The following is an 18,151-nucleotide window of genomic DNA, read 5'->3' as shown; positions in this document are numbered from 1 at the left end:
GTTTTGAGGGACTTCAGTATCCACACTGAAGCTGCATTGGAATTTCATGGCCTGCAACCATGGGGCTGTCTGTCTGGGCCAAAGTGTAAGGAAGGGCATACCTTTGTTTTGGTCTTTGCCTCAGTGTGTGAACAGGGCAATCTGGACATTGAGGGGGGCTTAACTCACCCCATTGTTACTGTCAGACCACTCTCTGGTAAAGCTTGGACCTATAGTACTAGTCACCTTCAGTAGAATTGGAGGACCTATTAAGATGGTCTGCCCTTGGAGACTTATGGAATCCAAAACCAAAGCCGGTGGTGATCCTGGTGAGGTCTTTGTGTCACTATGGAATGCGGATGGGGGTGGGCGCTTGACATGATTGCTCCCAATTGTCCTGTCCTGCACTGTAGACCCCAGATTGCTTCCTGGTTTTCTGTGATATACCAGGACAATGAAAACTAAAGTGCAAGTGGTGTAAGATTCAAAGTGAAGCCAACTGGACATGTGCTAGAGTGCATAATTGCACCTACTGCATGGCAGTGAAGGCTACAGAGAAGCTTGTTTTGCTGCTTCCATCACAGCCTTGAGTAGCCATCCAGCATTGCTTTTCCAAGTGGTGCGGTGATTATTCTCATATACCCCAGCAAATTGAATGCTTGCACTCTTGAGTCATGCTGTGACAAATTTTAAAACACTTTGAAGATAAAACCTATGCCAACTTGAATTGATACTATTGATACAGTATCAGATGGATGTTCAATGGAGTCTTACCTAGTTTTATGGGATCTGTTTCAGTTTTTGAGGCTTGAGGCCATGGAAAAGGTGTTTGTTGCAATCCAGTCATGCACATGTTACGCCTGTGCTAAAAGCACTGCACTGGCTACCTATTAGCTATTGAACCATTTTAAAAGTTTTGTTGCTGATGTATGAAGCCCTAAAGAACTCGGGACTTGGATACCTAGAAGAGCACCTTGTACACCTTCTAGGACATAAAGGTCATCGAAGAGACCTTGTTAGGGTCATCCCACTTTATGATGTGTTGCTTGTTGATGACATAGAAACAAGCCTTCTCTGTAGTGGCACTCATGCTTTGGAATGCTCTTTCCCCCACTCCTATAGGGGAGGCATCCACAGCAGAGTGCTTCTGAAAAAGTGTGAAAAGCACATTGGATTGCTCAGGCTTTCCCCAGCTGGGTCACTGGCCCACTTTAGATACTCTGCATATCCCTGGCATTTGTTTGTTCTTTGCTGTTGATATTTTAATGTTATATATATTTCAGTACTTGTTTGATTTTATATGTTTTTAACATGTTAATGTTGGAGTTTATTCTGTATGCCACTTTGGGATCCTGGATGGGAAGTGGTCTACAAATGATATTAATTAAAGGTACAGGAGGTCTGTCCTCTTTTTCATCTTTGTCCTCAATATTCAAGGCAGTTTTAAATGGACATACATTCAGACAAATTAAGGTGCAATCCAACTTGTATTTATGCCAGGCTGAGGGAACTAGGATATACCTACACCAGCAGAAGCCTTTCACCCCAGCTGAGGTAGAACCTGCCAGCTTTGTATAAGCATGGTCCCTCATTGGCACCAAACAGGCACTGTCCGTTAGCTACTGCCTTGGGCTTCTGCAGCTACATATCCTCTTGCTAGGCCACACCTCTGAGAGCTGCAGGTGGAAACAATTCTGCCTGAAAACAGACTGACAAGCAGGTAGGCCGATAAAAACAGGTAAGTACTCGCAGGGTACAGCAGATGGTTGCTAGGCACTGCCTTGGCCTTCTGCAACTTAATAGTCTCTTTGCAGGGATACACTTCTGAGAGCTGTAAGTGGGCCATTATGGGACAGCACAGCAGGAAAGAACATGAAAAAACAAATGAACACCAAGCTTAGCTCCAGACATCAGTACATCTTAAGAAGTTCATGACTGAGGCTGTCTGAGGTGCTCTGACCCCCAGAAAAACTGATGATTGCTTCTTGCTTGCTGGTTGGACAACAAAAAAACATATGAAGAGCCCTGCTGGATCAGGGCAAAGGCCCATCTAATTCAGCATCTTGTTCTCATAGCGGCCAACCAGATGCCTGTGGAAGCTAAGGTTGCCAGGTCCATGGCCTGAGACTGATCCTGTATCTTTAGGAGAAGAGAAGGTTAGCCAAGTGCAGGTGTTCTTGCAACTCTGTAATGGGAAAAACCACAAGGCGGTCTCCCTCCCCCCTGCACAACTTTTAAAGATACAGAAGACCTCTTGGGGCAACCAATCCTAGTGACGCCACTGGCTCTTTCCACACACCATGCACTTAAATGGTTTCTCCTCTGTCTGTGTTCGTCGATGTAAAGTAAGTTGATAGCTGCAGCTGAAGCATTTTCCACATTCCATGCACTTAAAAAGTTACTCTCCTGTGAGGGTTCCTTGATGTATAGTAAGTTGATGTCTCTGGCAGAAGCTCTTTCAACATTCCATACATTTAAATGTTTTCTCTCCTTGTAGGTTCTTTGATGTGAAGTAAGTGAACTGCTCAACATGAAGCTCTTTCCCCATCCATGCATTTAAATGGATTTTCACCTGTGTGGGTTCTTTGATGTATAGTAAGTTGACCTCTTTGCCGAAGCTCTTTCCACACTCCATACATTTAAATGGTTTCTCCCGTGTGTGTTCTTTGAAGTAACATCATGCTATTGCTATGGCTGAAGCTCTTTCCACACTCCATACATTCAAATGGTTTCTCCCTTGTGTGGGTTCTTTGATGTATAGTAAGTTGACCTCCCCGGCTAAAGCTCTTTCCACACTCAACACATTTAAATGGTTTCTCTCCTGTGTGGGTTCTGTGATGTATAGTAAGTTGACATCTCTGGCAGAAGCTCTTTCCACACTCCATACATTTAAATGGTTTCTCTTCTGTGTGGGTTCTTTGATGTATAGTAAGTTGACCTCCCCGGCTAAAGCTCTTTCCACACTGCATACATTTAAAAGGTTTCTCCCCTGTGTGGGTTCTTTGATGTATAGTAAGTTGACCTCTCTGGCAGAAGCTCTTTCCACACTCCATACATTTAAATGGTTTCTCTTCTGTGTGGGTTCTTTGATGTATAGTAAGTTGACCTCCCCGGCTAAAGCTCTTTCCACACTCCATACATTTAAAAGGTTTCTCCCCTGTGTGGGTTCTTTGATGTATAGTAAGTTGACCTCTCTGGCAGAAGGTCTTTCCACACTCCATACATTTAAATGGTTTCTCTTCTGTGTGGGTTCTTTGATGTATAGTAAGTTGACCTCCCCGGCTAAAGCTCTTTCCACACTCCATACATTTAAATGGTTTCTCTCCTGTGTGGGTTCTTTGATGTGAAGTAAGTGAACTGCTCAACATGAAGCTCTTTCCGCACTCCATGCATTTAAATGGTTTCTCTCCTGTGTGAGTTCTTTGATGTAAAGTAAGTTGATAGCTGCAGCTGAAGCATTTTCCACATTCCATGCACTTAAAAGGTTTCTCTCCTGTGTGTGTTCTATGATGTGAAGTAAGTTGACCTCTCTGGCAGAAGCTCTTTCCACACTCCATACATTTAAAAGGTTTCTCCCCTGTGTGGGTTCTTTGATGTATAGTAAGTTGACCTCCCCGGCTAAAGCTCTTTCCACACTCCATACATGTAAATGGTTTCTCCCCTGTGTGGGTTCTTTGATGTGAAGTAAGTAAACTGCTCAAAATGAAACTCTTTCCACATTCCATGCATTTAAATGGTTTCTCTCCTGTGTGAGTTCTTCGATGTACAGTAAGTTGATCTCTCCGGCTGAAGCTCTTTCCACAGTCCATGCACTTAAATGGTTTCTCCCCTGTGTGGGTTCTTTGATGTGAAGTAAGTAAACTGCTCAAAATGAAACTCTTTCCACATTCCATGCATTTAAATGGTTTCTCTCCTGTGTGAGTTCTTCGATGTACAGTAAGTTGACCTCTCTGGCAGAAGCTCTTTCCACACTCCATACATTTAAATGGTTTCTCTCCTGTGTGGGTTCTTTGATGTATAGTAAGTTGACCTCCCCGGCTAAAGCTCTTTCCACACTCCATACATTTAAATGGTTTCTCTCCTGTGTGGGTTCTTTGATGTGAAGTAAGTGAACTGTTCAACATGTAGCTCTTTCCGCACTCCATGCATTTAAATGGTTTCTCCCCTGTGTGAGTTCTTTGATGTAAAGTAAGTTGATAGCTGCAGCTGAAGCATTTTCCACATTCCATGCATTTAAATGGTTTCTCCCCTGTGTGGGTTCTTTGATGTATAGTAAGTTGACCTCTCTGGCAGAAGCTCTTTCCACACTCCATACATTTAAATGGTTTCTCTCCTGTGTGAATTCTTTCATGTATAGTAAGTTGACCTCCCTGGCTAAAGCTTTTTCCACACTCCATACATGTAAATGGTTTCTCCCCTGTGTGGGTTCTTTGATGTGAAGTAAGTAAACTGCTCAAAATGAAACTCTTTCCACATTCCATGCATTTAAATGGTTTCTCTCCTGTGTGAGTTCTTCGATGTACAGTAAGTTGATCTCTCCGGCTGAAGCTCTTTCCACAGTCCATGCACTTAAATGGTTTCTCCCCTGTGTGGGTTCTTCGATGTGAATTAAGGTTACTGCTGGTTCTGAAGCTCTTTCCACATACCGTGCATTTAACTGGTTTCTCCCCTGTATGTATTCTTTGATGTAAAGTTAGGCTACTGCTCTGGCTGAAGGTCTTCCCACATGCCATGCATTTGAATGGTTTCTCCCCTGTGTGGGTTCTTCGATGCAAAGCCTGAGAAGTAGAGGATTCCTTCTTCCCATCCTTTGATTGGTTTGTTTCAGATTTTTTTGGTCCCCCATCAATTCGAAACTTCTCTGTTTGTGCTTCACACTTGCTTATTACCAATGACATCATCTGTAGTTCTGTATAGTTCTCATTCTTCTGGCCATCATCTGCTGAGGAGGAACAAGGAGAAAATAAATGTATGTTGGACTTTCAAGCCAAAAACATCTTTGACCTTCCCCTCCAACACACTCCATCACAGATCAACCCGTTAGCTGCTTCTCAGATTTTTGCATCTCCAAAATTCTCCCCATTTCTCCCTGTATGCCCAGCTGAAACAAAGGTTACCCTAATATTCTAAAGTTTCACACGACAACATGAATTCCTTTCTGCTCCACATACCACTTGATGTCACTAAGTGCAGATGTGTCTGGTTTTTCCTCCAACTGGAATGCAACTGCAGTATAGATTTCTAAAATAACATGCAACCAGAAGAGGGGTGAGGGGAAAGAGAAGGGCAGCAAGGCTGTGGAAGAGGCAAACTGAGCACTGCTCATGGATTCCTAGGAATTTGATGGCAGTCAAAAATGGTGGTCAGATAGAAATATCATCTTCATCTTTATTGTTTGCAGTCATTGACCAGAGATACAGGTACAAATATTTAAACACAGAAAGGCAGAAGAATTACATATAAACAAGTAAACAAGTTAAATTATATAACTTATATATAAACAATCTTAAAAAAATAAAACCTGGTGTATTAAAGTTAAGATGCATTACCCATTTGTTAATCTGTTCAGATGAGGACCCTTCCAAGATCTATCTGACAATTCCAGGGATTAAAAGTAGGAACTTCTTCATAAAACTCATGTACTCCATCGCTGAGCTAAGACAGGGATGGCCCAAGACTATTACAGGAGTTTTCAGTGATGCTCTGAACTGTGAGGTGAATCCCTCAACAGTTAACACACAGCTGGCAAGTTTTGAATTTAGCCACAGGTATTGTATCATTTTGTTCCAGTATCACCTTTCCCAAGTTAGTTTTAAAATCTGTATCTGCTGGTCTCTCCCCTTCATAAGAGCCCCATCCAATTGGATCTTGTCCTTCCAGACGAGGGATGAAATTCAGTTTTGAAATTTCTTTCCAAAAACAGACAAGCTAGCTAATTCTGAACCCAAATGCCCAGGCATTGCATGTCCACTCATTTCTATGACCCGCTCCCAAATGCAAAGGGAGGCAATAACACAGATCTCCTGGAGATAAATAGGATGACGTACATGGAGTCAATTAGCATTTTTAAACAGACATCTACCCTGTATACGTACAGCTCCATTCAGTGGCACTAAGGAAGCCAATCCAGCTACTGTAATTAGGGGATGTTCTCAGGAGATGGAAACTTCAACCTGGAGGCCACCTCTCCTCTTTATAAGAACAGCCCTGCTGGATCAGATCACAAGCTCATCTAGTCCAGCATCCTCACAGTGCCTGAGTAGAAGCACTCCCTCGCAAGTCCACAGGGAGGCCATAAAGGCACTACCCTCTCTAGCTGCTTCTAAGATGTTGTCCAGGATAACTTACAACCTAACGGATTAATCTGTGATGCATAATATCAAACAGGAACTGAAAAACCCTTCAATTCGCAGACTAAAAAGGGCTCCACAAAACAGCTAAGCATCTACCTGCTGAGGTCTCCTCTTCTTTGGGATCCTGGATCACCGGATCTTCTCCTTCTTTCCAACAGGCATTGAGGTCCGATTCTTTCAAGGAAACAGACAAGACTAGTTACTTTTGATCCCAAAATATTCAGCAATATCAAACAGAACTGTTTAAAGGTAAGGAGAAGTATCATTTTGAGTGTATAACTTTTAGCCACCGAAAGCCAAAATTACCCTGGCAGCTGTCCCTCCTCTTCCCCCAATTAGCATGTCAGGGGTGCACTTCTAATCAGTAATTCTGGAGAAATTTTGTTTCATTGCAATTAATATCAGAGCCACTGCAACATATTTACATATCCAGAAATATTCCCATCAACATTATCAGCTCTTTGGAGTCTTGGTATGAAAATAAAATCAGTTGCAGTACTAGAAATACAGTACCGTATATTCCAGCGTATAAGACGACTTTTTAACCCAAAAAAATCCTCTCAAAAGTTGGGGGTCGTCTTATACGCCGGAATATTTCTCCTGCTCGCAGCCTGGCCCGGCGTCCCCTCCCCTGAGGGGAATCCCCATTGCTCCTCCGTCCCCGCCATCTCCGCCTCCTCCACCGCGGCGAAGGCGGCGCCCTGCGCGGCCTCCTCCGCCGTCGCAAAATGGCGGCCGGGGTGGGGAGCAGCAGCAGCAGCAGCCCCCCCGTGTCCTTCTCCTCCGTGGTGGCCTCGCCTGCGCCGCCTCCCACCGCTGCTGCTGCTCCTCCGCCCGCGGCTGCTCAGGTGAGCGACGGGGCCGCGGCAGCGGCGGCTGCTCCTCCTCGGGCGGCCAACGGCGGGCCGCTTTTGCTGCTCTCGCCGCCGCAGGCTGCGCCGACGCCTCCGCTGACGCACAACCACCAGGCGGCGGCAGCGGCAGCAGCAGCAGCGGGAGGCGGCGGAGGCGGGAACACGCTGCCGACAGCTGCCCCTGCGGCCTCCTCCTCGGCGCCCTCCGCCACCGTCTCCGGCCCGCTGGCGCCACGGGAGCCGGCCTACAACTGGCAGGCGATGAAGCCGACAGTGCAGGAGCGCTTTGCCTTCCTCTTCAACAACGAGGTGCTCAGCGACGTCCACTTTTTGGTGGGCAAAGGCCGCGCCGGGGCGCAGCGCATCCCCGCCCACAGGTCGGTGCGGGCTATGGGGCGAGGGGGCGCTGGCCACGCAGGGAAGAAAGGGGAGAGGGACGCTGGCTTTTTAAATGGGGATCAGGGTCAAAAATTGGGGGTCGTCTTATACGCCCAGTCGTCTTATACGCCGGAATATACGGTATGTATATAATGGTTATAGTTTGTGCATGCAGGTGTGTGTTTATTATGTGTATATATATGGAGAGAAGAGGAGACACAGATGAAGCAAAGTACATAAGAGAAAACTTACCTGTTAGATTTCTGAAAGAGAAAAAAATGACATTTCACATAAATGCTCCTGCCTTAAACAGTGGAGCAGTGTCAGAGGCAGCAGGAGCAGGTAAGGGACCTTTGCAACGTCTGCTCCCCCTACTCCCATCAATAACAACAACGGATGCCAGTTCACAGCCACCTGAACAGTGATGGCTACGAGGAGGGGCAGTGTTACTTCAAGGGCAATGAGGATGTGGCACCTTTCTGAGAATGGTTGATGGGTTAAAGATGGAGGGTTCCCTGTGTGGGAGTCGCAGAAGGAAGGTGTGATAGGGTGGGAGACTGGGGTGAAGCCTCCCAGGTGGGAGCTGAGAGAGTCAGCCAGGGTGGGGAGGAAGTGCTGTGGTGAATGTCACAGCCACAGGTTCCGGAAGCAACTGTGGAAATGGTGGCAGTTTAGCTCTTTTATCCTGCACACATCCCCTTTTCACATATAACACACAGACACTAAATGATCTATATCCTGCAACACACTCACATGTACATATATTGCTGCTGCTACTCAGGGAGTAAAGAGAGAAGAGTAATGATATTGCGTAATGATATCAGTGTAATAATAAACTATGATTAGTTGATCATTTTGTTGTATTTTTTTCAGCTCTCCTATAAACTGATCTTTTAAATTTTATTTTTATTTACTATGATGACTGTGCATAACACCGTTTGCACAGTCCACAGGACAGTTTGAAATAAATGTTTTCTTTAATAATATTTTTTTAATCCTTTTTTAAATTTTATTTTTAAAGATGTTTTTAAAGCTTTTTTAAAAAATGTTTTAAACGTTGTTTTGTTTTAATGTATTTTAAGGTCTTTTTATGATGTTTTGGAGTGTTTTTAGTGTTTCTGTGCCGTGCTGGGCTCCTGCTGGGAGGAAGGGCGGGATATAAATCAAATAATAAATAAAATGAAATAAAAATAAATAAAAACAAGTAGGTACAAATATTAAAAAATCAATTAAAAAATCAGGGTGTAGAGAAGTGCAGGGTCTCTTCACAACCATGCCCCCCTCTAAGATCATTGAATAATCTGGCCAGGCTTCAGTACTGCTTTCTGCTTTTCCATCACCATTCTCTTCTGCAATTACAGAATTCTCACTGAATGACAATTTGTAATAGCAGGAAGCACAGATCAGGTCATACGGAATGAACCACCACCACCCCACCACCCCCACCCTACCCCCCCCCACACACGGAATTTAGGAAGCTGCACTATATCAGGTCAGAGTCTTTCTCCATCTAGTCCAGCCTCATCTACTGCAACTAGCAGCGGATCTCTAGGAGTTCAGGAAAAGACCTTTCTCATCTCTTGCGGTATATAAATTAAACAAATGAACTTGCTACTTGTTCATCCCCCCCATCCTCCTGCTGGAGATGCCAGGTATTGAACCAAGAATCTTCTGCATGCAAAGCAGCTGCTCTCCCACTCAGGTCCAGACACCCATTTCCATCATAGCACCCCTGTAGTGCAAGATTCTATGGCAGAAAAACGAAATGCATACTTTCAACATTTATCAGGCAAGAAACCAAAGAGTGCCCTTACCTAGAGAGGCCACCGTCTTGTAATTCTCCTCCATGACTTCCCTATGCAGAGCTCTCTGCTCAGGATCCAGCAGAGCCCACTCCTCCTCGGAGAAATACACAGCCACCTCCTCAAAGGTCAAGACAGCCTGGAAGAGGAAGAAGAGGAAAATGTAATTTCTCCAGCATGCACCATTCTCCCAGTCTGAAAGGGGACGTGGTTACAGGGTAGTTGTATGAGGGCCTTTGCTGATGTATCAGCCCCTATTACTAGGTCACTTTGTGATCTTGCCGTGATGTCCTCCTACTTGGATGGCTTTAAATATTACACATATTATGAAGGATAAGGCTATCAATGGCTACTAGCCACAATGGCTATGTGCTACCTCCATTTTCAGATGCAGTATGTTGCTGAATACCAGTTGCTTTCGGGTTATGCTTGCCTGTGGGCTTCCCACAGGCATCTGGTTGGCCACTGTGAGAACAAGACACTTTGGCCTGGTCCAGCTTCAGGCTTCTTGTTCAGTAGTGTTAAAAGTAGAGACAAAAAGGCAGATTCCTTCAGAGCTTCTTCCCGCTCAGCACAGAGGGAGATGCCCAGGCTGTCTCTTCTGCCTTTCCCCAAGAGATCTTTCCCTTACCTGAGGTGATTGCTCAGCACCTGTTTCCACTCTGTCCCAAGAAAGGGGTGATCCGCACGATGCCTCTGAGGCCATTGCGCTGCCTGTGGGGAAGACAGAGAATGAGGAATAAACTAAGCCACCTCTGGGACTCGCATAGTTTTTGCCACAATGGGGAACAGCCTGCAGGGGAGAGGCAGTACATGCAACATTATGTGTCCAAAGTATGGAGAACCTGCAGGGGAAAGACAGTGGATGGGATGTGGAGATGAGTATAAATATTACACAGCCCAAAGCTTGTATGGGACAGTAAAGGCTCTAAAACAAAAAAGGTCATCAGCTGTTTCCCTTCATGCCCAGTTTGCTTCTGGATGCCTGACCAAAAAAAGCCTTAACTTTTAGGCCCCAAATCTCTCCCAGACCCCTCCCCAGTTTCTTCCAGACTGTCCTCCATGTGGGGATGGGGTCTCATCTTCTTCACCACCCTCAGTCAAGCCACCCATCTTGGTCCCCCCATCTTGTCTCCACTTTGGCATCCTCAAAGCCTTTCCTTCTTGCCCACCACAGAGTCTCTCCTTCAACGTGTCAACCATTCCAGGCTTTGTTACTGGGCCCTCCTCATCATATCTTATGCATATTTTTGCAGGCACCCCAATCTCCAGGGACCTCCAGAGGCTTCACTGCTTACCCAGGGTTTGGTTTCCCTGGAATGAAGGTCAGCGGAGCCTGAGGTGTCTTTAGTATATATGGTTTCATTTACACATATATACAACCTGAGCTTAAGATAAAGAGGTTCTCAGCATTAACATTCCAACAGATTTCCGCTCCCCATCAAGTTTCTAGAGGAGTCCCCCCAAGCCATAACTTTGGGACTGAGCCCAGAGAGCAGGCCTCCCTGTGTCTTTCCAGCTTCACCTCAGACTAACTCTAGCACAGGCCACTTCTTAGCTCTAGGATGAGGGAGTCTCCAGCCAGAGGAGGGGAAGCAGGGTGTCTCTTCTGAAAGAGTTCCTATGGCAACACATTGCTCCACTGCCAAATCTTTACACATGAACAGAGATTCCTCCCCTGCAATCAGAAACATAGGGAAAGGGATACTGAGCTGCATACAGTCTACTCCAGACCACTGGGCAATAAAAGTGTACAATAAAGCGTGCAATAAAAATACAGTCTACTTTAGAAATGGCCACTATCATCTACTCGTATAATCTGAATTAACCTTTAGATAGTGTGGGGAAGCTTTTACTGAACTGCAACTCCCATCAGCCCCAGCAAACATGGCCAATGGCCAGGGATGATAGGAGTTGCAATTCAGCAACATCTGGAGGGCCAAAGCTTCCTCACGCCTGCTTTAAATGCTGTGGACTGCAACTCCCATCATCCTGCCCATTGGCCATGCTGGCTGGGGCTGATGGGGGTTGCAGTCCATTAACAACTGGAGGGGACCAAGTTGCAGAAGTCAGTTCCAAGCTGAGCAGATAGTATACGAAATGGAGAGCTTAACAGCATTCTTGCCTACGTTATAGGATTTGGGTGACTAAGAGAAGAGGTTTATTTACATATATTTGTAGCAGCATTTTTATTATGTTTTAATATTTTTCCCAGGCCTTCTTCTAAGGAGCTACCAGTGGGAAGTATAATTTGACCCGCTGTCCTTTGGTTTTCACACAACACTGTCACTGGGCAGAGGTCACCACCTGAATTTGACTCCTGAGCAGGGATCTGAAACTGGAGTAATACTAATAATAAAAACAGAGAGAGACGAGAGAAAGAGAAAGATGTCCACGAAGCCCAGATTTTAGAGTAGGAGATAAAATTATCCACCTTTAACCTCACAACAATCCAGTGAGGTAAGTTAGGCTTAGAAATAGTCACTGGTCCAAGGTGGCTCAGCGAGCTGTGTAGGTGAATATGGGGATTTCATTCTGAGTTATCCTGGTAGGGTGAATGCCTAGAGAAATATCAGGAAAAACCACCCACCCTCCTAAAGCATTCTCTCCCTTTCTCTGTATTGGAAAGTGGCCCCTGGAAGGCTGCTCATGAAGGAATGTGGCCCTCAGGCTGGAGAAAGCACTACCCCACCTGCACTAACCACAGCATTACACCCAGCTGTTCACCCGGGCCCACTTCACAGGGTTGTTGAGAGCATTGCCCACTAGGCATTGTAAGCTGGACCTTCCGTAGCTCCCGGAGGCCCTCCCGCCAGCGTGGCTGTTCCCAAGGCAAGGGGCGAAGCCGGGCAGGAGGGAGGCGGGCAGCGCCAGCAGAGGAAGACCCTCCGCTGGGCCAATCCTGCCAGAGAGGCTCAGATCCATCTCGGAGGCTTTGACCTTCGCCTCCAACACACTCCGAAGGGGAGATCTGGAGGCCATTATCCCCCCCCCCGGTCCAGCGGAGGGGGCGTGTTAATTGCTTTATTTAAGTCGTTCAGCCTCTGCCACGAGCCTTGTTAGAAGGCCAGGAAGGGCCTTCACACGCTGCTTTTTCCTCCTGCGCCTCAAGACTCCCAGAGGGAAAGGGGGAGCATCTGCCCTCCTTTTCCCTCAACCCCTCCAAAAATCATTTTTCTCTCTCCTCCCATGTTGCACCTCTGGGTCCTCTGGGCGCCCCAGTCTCTCCTCCTCCTCCTTTCCGGTCTGATTTCTCTCACCGGATGATGAAAGGAGACCTCCCCGACCCCTCCCCTTCTCTATTCTCCCTCCCTCCCTCCCTCCTCCTCTAAAACTTCCTGCCCCTCTAGGAGCCAGTGCTCGGTTCCTTGACCTTTGGAGGACTGAATGACAGGAGCCGCCCCTTTGAAAGCCAAAGATTTCCTCCCCCCCCCCCCGTTTGGTCAGTCGAGCTGAGATCTCCTCCCTCCCGCGCCCGCCAGTTTAATTCTCCCGTCTGTCGTGTTGGGGCTCCTGAGGGTGTACGTTTGGCCAGCCCCCCATCACACTGGGCACCCCCTGCATTTCCAGCGCTTTCCCTTCTGGGATCCGCTTTTGCTCTTTGTCCCGGCGGCAGGCGATGGTGGCTAAGCGGGGCTGGGGGAGGAGGTGATCAGTGGGGCTGGCGTCTCCCAGGCTCCCTGCGTCCCTCCTTCCAGCTGCAAGGGGACCCCGGCCTCAGGCCTTTGCTGCTGGTTTCAAAACACTGGACCCCACTGAGGTTTGCTGGGGGGGGGGAATGAGCGTTTGCAGCAGCAAAAAAATCCGGCTCTGCCCTCCCTTCTCCCTTTCAGCTCTCTGACCGCCCTGCTAAGTTCCTCCTGCCTGTGATGATCGAACATCAGGGTTGGGACTTGGGTCACGCTGAACTGAGCACAGGGGGCTGCCTTTGCTGCCTCAGCTTGTGTAACATCTTGCATCAACAGGAGCCATTTGATCCCCCAGTAGCGCAACCAGCGACCAGCCTTGTTTATTCATTCATTCATTCTCCCAAGTAGTGCTGCAATTTGGTGAAGACATTTTGTATTTTCTGTCTAGGAGGCCAGGAAGCTGCCTTATACTGAGTCAGACCACGGGTCTTATCTAGGTCAATACTTCCTACACTGACAGGCAGAGACTTTCCAGAATTTCAGAGAAGCTTCTCTTGCAGCCTTACCTGGAGATGGGGGGGGGCACTGAACCTGGGACCTTCTGGGTACAAAGCAGATGCGCTACCACTTAGCTATGGCTATTACCAATCCATTTTCAGCGTCTGGGGGATATATTGTTAAATTTTCTCATATCTGCATTAAAACGCTGAAGATGGTTTTAGCTGTTTTGTACATCTAAATGCCTAGTTATTTCTAAATTTTCATATCTAAGCATATAAATTAGCAAATAGGTCTTCCAGACCCAGATCATCATCACCAAGGGGGGGTGTCTTCATCATCAAGTTCAAGGTGGGTCTTGAACTAGATGGGCCTTTGGCCATACCCAGCTGCAGGGCTCTTCCGATGTTCTTACACGTACACATTGCAAAACCTGCACAAAGAGATGGACATGCTCTCCACAGACCTGACCTCTATCCTGAAACACTAGACTTTGCCCTGACATCTGCTGCTGGGAAAGCTAACCAGAGGACCTCGCTCAACCCTTGCAACCAACTGGATGCTCCTCCTTTGTGCAAGAATCCTCTATGACCCAATCCACCTCTGTGCTTGTCTGGTCTCATCACTGCCCCTCTCTTGTCAATGCAAAAAGAAGAATCACTTCAGGTGTTCGAATTTGTAGATGTCATCCCTCCATAGAGTTTGTGGCCATGTGCAAATTTTTCCCTTCTTTATTTTATCTTCACTACAACCCTAGGACGTAGGTTAGGCTGGGTGGTAGTGATTGGTGGCCAACCAAACATCATGAGTGAGTGGGAAACATCATGAGTGAGTGGGAATTCAAACCTGGGTCTCCGCATTCCTAGTCTGACACTAACCCAGGGATGGGGAATCTTTTTCACTCAGGGGGCGCATTTATTTCTCTGCAACCTTCCTGCAACCACTGGCGGATGGGCCAGAGGCAAAAGTGGGTGGAACAGTGGTTGTAAATTTTCCCTTTGTACAGGACACTAATTTCTACATGCACATTCTCCTCTATTAGAGGCAATAGTGCATCCACTTCTTTAAAAGTCTGGACCAAATTGATTGAAATAACTTTAGACCAGTCAGCAACACTCCTTTTCTTGGGAAAGGGGGTGGTTGTGGAGTCACTTCAAGCATTCCTGGATGAGACTGATTACCTAGATCCACTACCACCTGGTAAGACCTGGTTCAGACCTGGTGTCGGAGTTGAATCATGCTGAGTTATTACATAATTATGGATTATCAAGTAATCTTATGGGATATTTGGAAACCAGCAAGAGCAATTTTTTATGATATCACTTTAAGATAATTTCTACAGCTGAATTCACTTAACAAGTAGTCCTTTTAAATACCTTGAGCAGGCATTTGCATTCAACTCCCATGTATTTTGAGGGGTTTTCTATATGAATGCTGCTGATAAAAACTGTCCAGAGGAACTGGATAAAAAATGGTAAGCAGTTTAAGAAATAATTATTAATGGGAATGAAAATATCTATTCCTATATTGAAAATTAATTGTAATTTACTTTGGCTACAGAACTAATGGAAATGCATCTATCCTGCACCTATTACTTTTCATCCAAGTGAAAATCTGTTAAGTAAGTGTTTTCCACTATTCCTTAAGAAATTGTAGGTAATAATTTTTAATTAAATTAGTCATATAAATTGAAGCTCTATGAATATATAATGTACATTTTTATTCTGTATAGTATATGCTTGAAAGGCCATTGAGAAAGACACACAAGTCAAAACGCGTCTGGCCATAACATACGCATCTTGTTCCATTGAGATACAGATTTAAAGTCTACAAGCAAGAGTACCAGCAGTTTATATAAAAAGCACTATAGCAGCTATGTATGTATTCATTCATGAGTATGGAATAAAGACTTAGACACTTTTGATTCAGGAGATACTCTTCCTGTCTCTTTACAAACCTTATATGTATGAATTTAGTGTTTGTTATTGTATGTAGTAAAAAACCTTTTTTAAAAAAAAAATATAAAAAAGGTTTTTTTTGCATAAATTGGAATTGTAATGACCACTTACCCTAACTTTCTGTAAGACACACGTCGGAGTTGAATCAGCCTTGGTCACCCTGACACACAACCTTTATCGTGAGGGAGACAGAGGGAGTGCAACCCTGATTCTGCTCCATGTCTCAGTGACTTTTAATACCGTTGACCATGATATCGGAAGCTGCAGCTGGTGGAGCAGATTTTTAAACACCTGCTCTAAATTCTATCTCACCAGGCTCATGCAAGCAATTGAGACAATATCATTTGCAATAGCTGATTTCTGATTTTAAATTTTCAGGTGTTTTTCCCCCAGATGTTGATGTATGTTGTAATCTGCTTTGATATGTGTTCTTGAATTATTTATTTATTTATTCATTTATATATTACATTTATATACCGCCCCATAGCCAAATCTCTCTGGGTGGTTTTCAGTTTATTAAATTTATATCCCTCCCTACCTCCCAGTTGGAGCCCAGGGCTGCAAACAAAAACACTAAACAGAGTTTAAAATATATTACAACAAAACATATTTAAAAAACATATTAAAACAAAACATTTTTAAAAACATATTTTAAAAAAAAGCTTTTAAAACATCTTAAAAATCACTTCCAACAAAGACAGACTGGAATAGGTCTCTACTTAAAAGGCTTGTTGAAAGAGGAAGGTCTTCAGTAGGTGTTGAAAAGGTAACAGAGATGGTGCCTGTCTAATATTTAAGGGGATTTCCAAAGGGTAGGGGCCACTACACTAAAGGTCAGCCTCCTATGTTGTGTGCAATGGACCTCCTGATAAGATGATATCTACAGGAGGTCCTCACCTGCAGAGAGCAGTGGGTATATAAGAGGTAAGATGATCTTTCATGTATCCTGGTCCCAAGCTGTATATCTTTGTAAATCAAAACCAGAACCTTGAACTTGGCCAGTAAGTAACAGGCAGCCAGTACAATTCTTTCAGCAGTGGGGTGATGTGTCTCGTGAGCAGTCACGCTGCAGCATTTTGCACCAGCTGCAGCTTCCAGATCAACTTAAAGGGCAGTACCACATAAAGCGCATTACTGTAACCCAGCCTAGAGATTACCAGTGCCTGGACAACAGTGGTCAGGCTATCCCAGTCCAGAAATGGCTGCAGCTGTCTTACCAACTGAAGCTGGTAAAAGGCACTTCTAGCCATTGAGGTCACCTGGGCCTCTAGCAACAAAGATGGATCCAGCAGCACCCCCAGACTACAAACCTGCTCTTTCAGAGGGAGTACAACTCCATCCGAAGCAGGTAACTGACCAATTATCTGAACTCGGGAACCACCAACTCACAGCATCTCTGTCTTGCTAGGATTTAGATTCCGTTTATTGCCCTTCATCCAGCCCACAACTGAATTCAGGCACCAGTCCAGGGCTTGCACGGCCTCTCCCAATTCAGATGTTACAGAGAAATTGAGCTGGGTAGCATCAGCCTACTGCTGATACCTCACCTCAAATCTCCTGATGACTGCTCCCAAGGGCTTCATATAGATGTTAAACAGCAGTAGGGACAAGATGGTACCCTGTGGCACCTCACAGCACAACTGGCAGGGGGCCAAAAGACAGTCACCCAATGCTATTCTCTGAAAAACAACCCTGGAGGTAGGATTGGAACCACTGTAAAACAGCGCCTCCCATACCCATCTCACCACGTCGGCCCAGAAGGATATCATGGTCAATGGTATTAAAAGTCGCTGAGAGATCAAGTAAAAGTAACAGGGTTGCACTCCCCCTGTCCTTCTCCCAATAAAGGTGTAATTTTTTAAATCTTTTTTAGAAGATGTTTTGAAAGCTTTTGTTAAAAAAGTTTTTAAAGATGTTTTGTTTTAATGTATTTTAAAGTCTGTTTTTATGATGTTTTAAAGTCTTTTTAGTGCTTTTGTTTGCTGCCCTGGGCTCCTGCTGGGAGGAAGGGCGGGATATAAATCAAATAATAAATAAAATAAAAATGGACCAGCCCAGATAAAGGCTTCAAATGTGCATAAGATAATAATAATAATAATAATAATAATAATAAAATTTATTTTTCAGCCGCCTATCTGTCTGGGTTAGGGACACTCTAGGCGACGAACAACAAGAATAAAAACAATACATATAGATCAACATAATCAAATTTTAAGCTAAAAAACCATTCATTAATTCAATTGTAACATAAGTTAATCTGTCCCAATCTTGTAGGCCTGCCTGAACAGCCAGGTCTTCAAGGCTCGGCGATAGCTGGACAGGGAGGGAGCATGTCTGAGATCGAAAGGGAGAGAGTTCCAGAGGGTGGGGGCCACAACAGAGAAGGCCCTCTCTCTGGTCCGCACCAGCCTAGCTGTTCTCACCGGTGGGACCGAGAGAAGGTCTTGCGAGGCTGATCTCGTCAGGCGGCACAATCGGTGATTCTGGAGGCGTTCCTTCAGATATACTGGGCCGAAAGATGTGCTGGAATCATTTAAGTTTGCTTCTATTTGTTTAAATTGCTTTATTTATAGCTTATATAATCTGCTTGTAGCAATGTATATATAATGCATAAGAACCAAACAGTACAAAAGGACTAGTTTAAAACTGGCACTGCCCCCTTGCTTCCACAGCTGGAACATACATGGAGATAAGGAGTCT

General features: G+C 45.2%; 1 protein-coding gene across 1 annotated transcript in view; it reads right to left on the bottom strand.

The window, feature by feature from the left end:
• Positions 1–1,259: 1,259 nt before the first annotated feature.
• LOC133378935 (zinc finger protein 91-like) overlaps positions 1,260–18,151 on the bottom strand; it is a 50,789-nt gene continuing 33,897 nt past the window's right edge. Inside the window, exons 10-15 of the mRNA XM_061613548.1 lie at positions 12,915–13,002; positions 12,565–12,621; positions 9,998–10,080; positions 9,379–9,505; positions 6,429–6,506; positions 1,260–4,921 (exon numbers count right to left, since the gene is read on the bottom strand). Of these exons, the coding sequence (XP_061469532.1) occupies positions 2,619–4,921; positions 6,429–6,506; positions 9,379–9,505; positions 9,998–10,080; positions 12,565–12,621; positions 12,915–13,002 (2,736 nt within the window). The 3' untranslated portion in view covers positions 1,260–2,618. The remainder of the gene's footprint in view (positions 4,922–6,428; positions 6,507–9,378; positions 9,506–9,997; positions 10,081–12,564; positions 12,622–12,914; positions 13,003–18,151) is intronic.

The sequence above is a fragment of the Rhineura floridana genome, chromosome 3 (genome assembly GCF_030035675.1).
Source record: "Rhineura floridana isolate rRhiFlo1 chromosome 3, rRhiFlo1.hap2, whole genome shotgun sequence".
Taxonomy (NCBI): Eukaryota; Metazoa; Chordata; class Lepidosauria; order Squamata; family Rhineuridae; genus Rhineura; species Rhineura floridana.
Note: the sequence above shows the minus strand (reverse complement) of the source record. Positions and strands in the feature narration are given on the sequence as shown.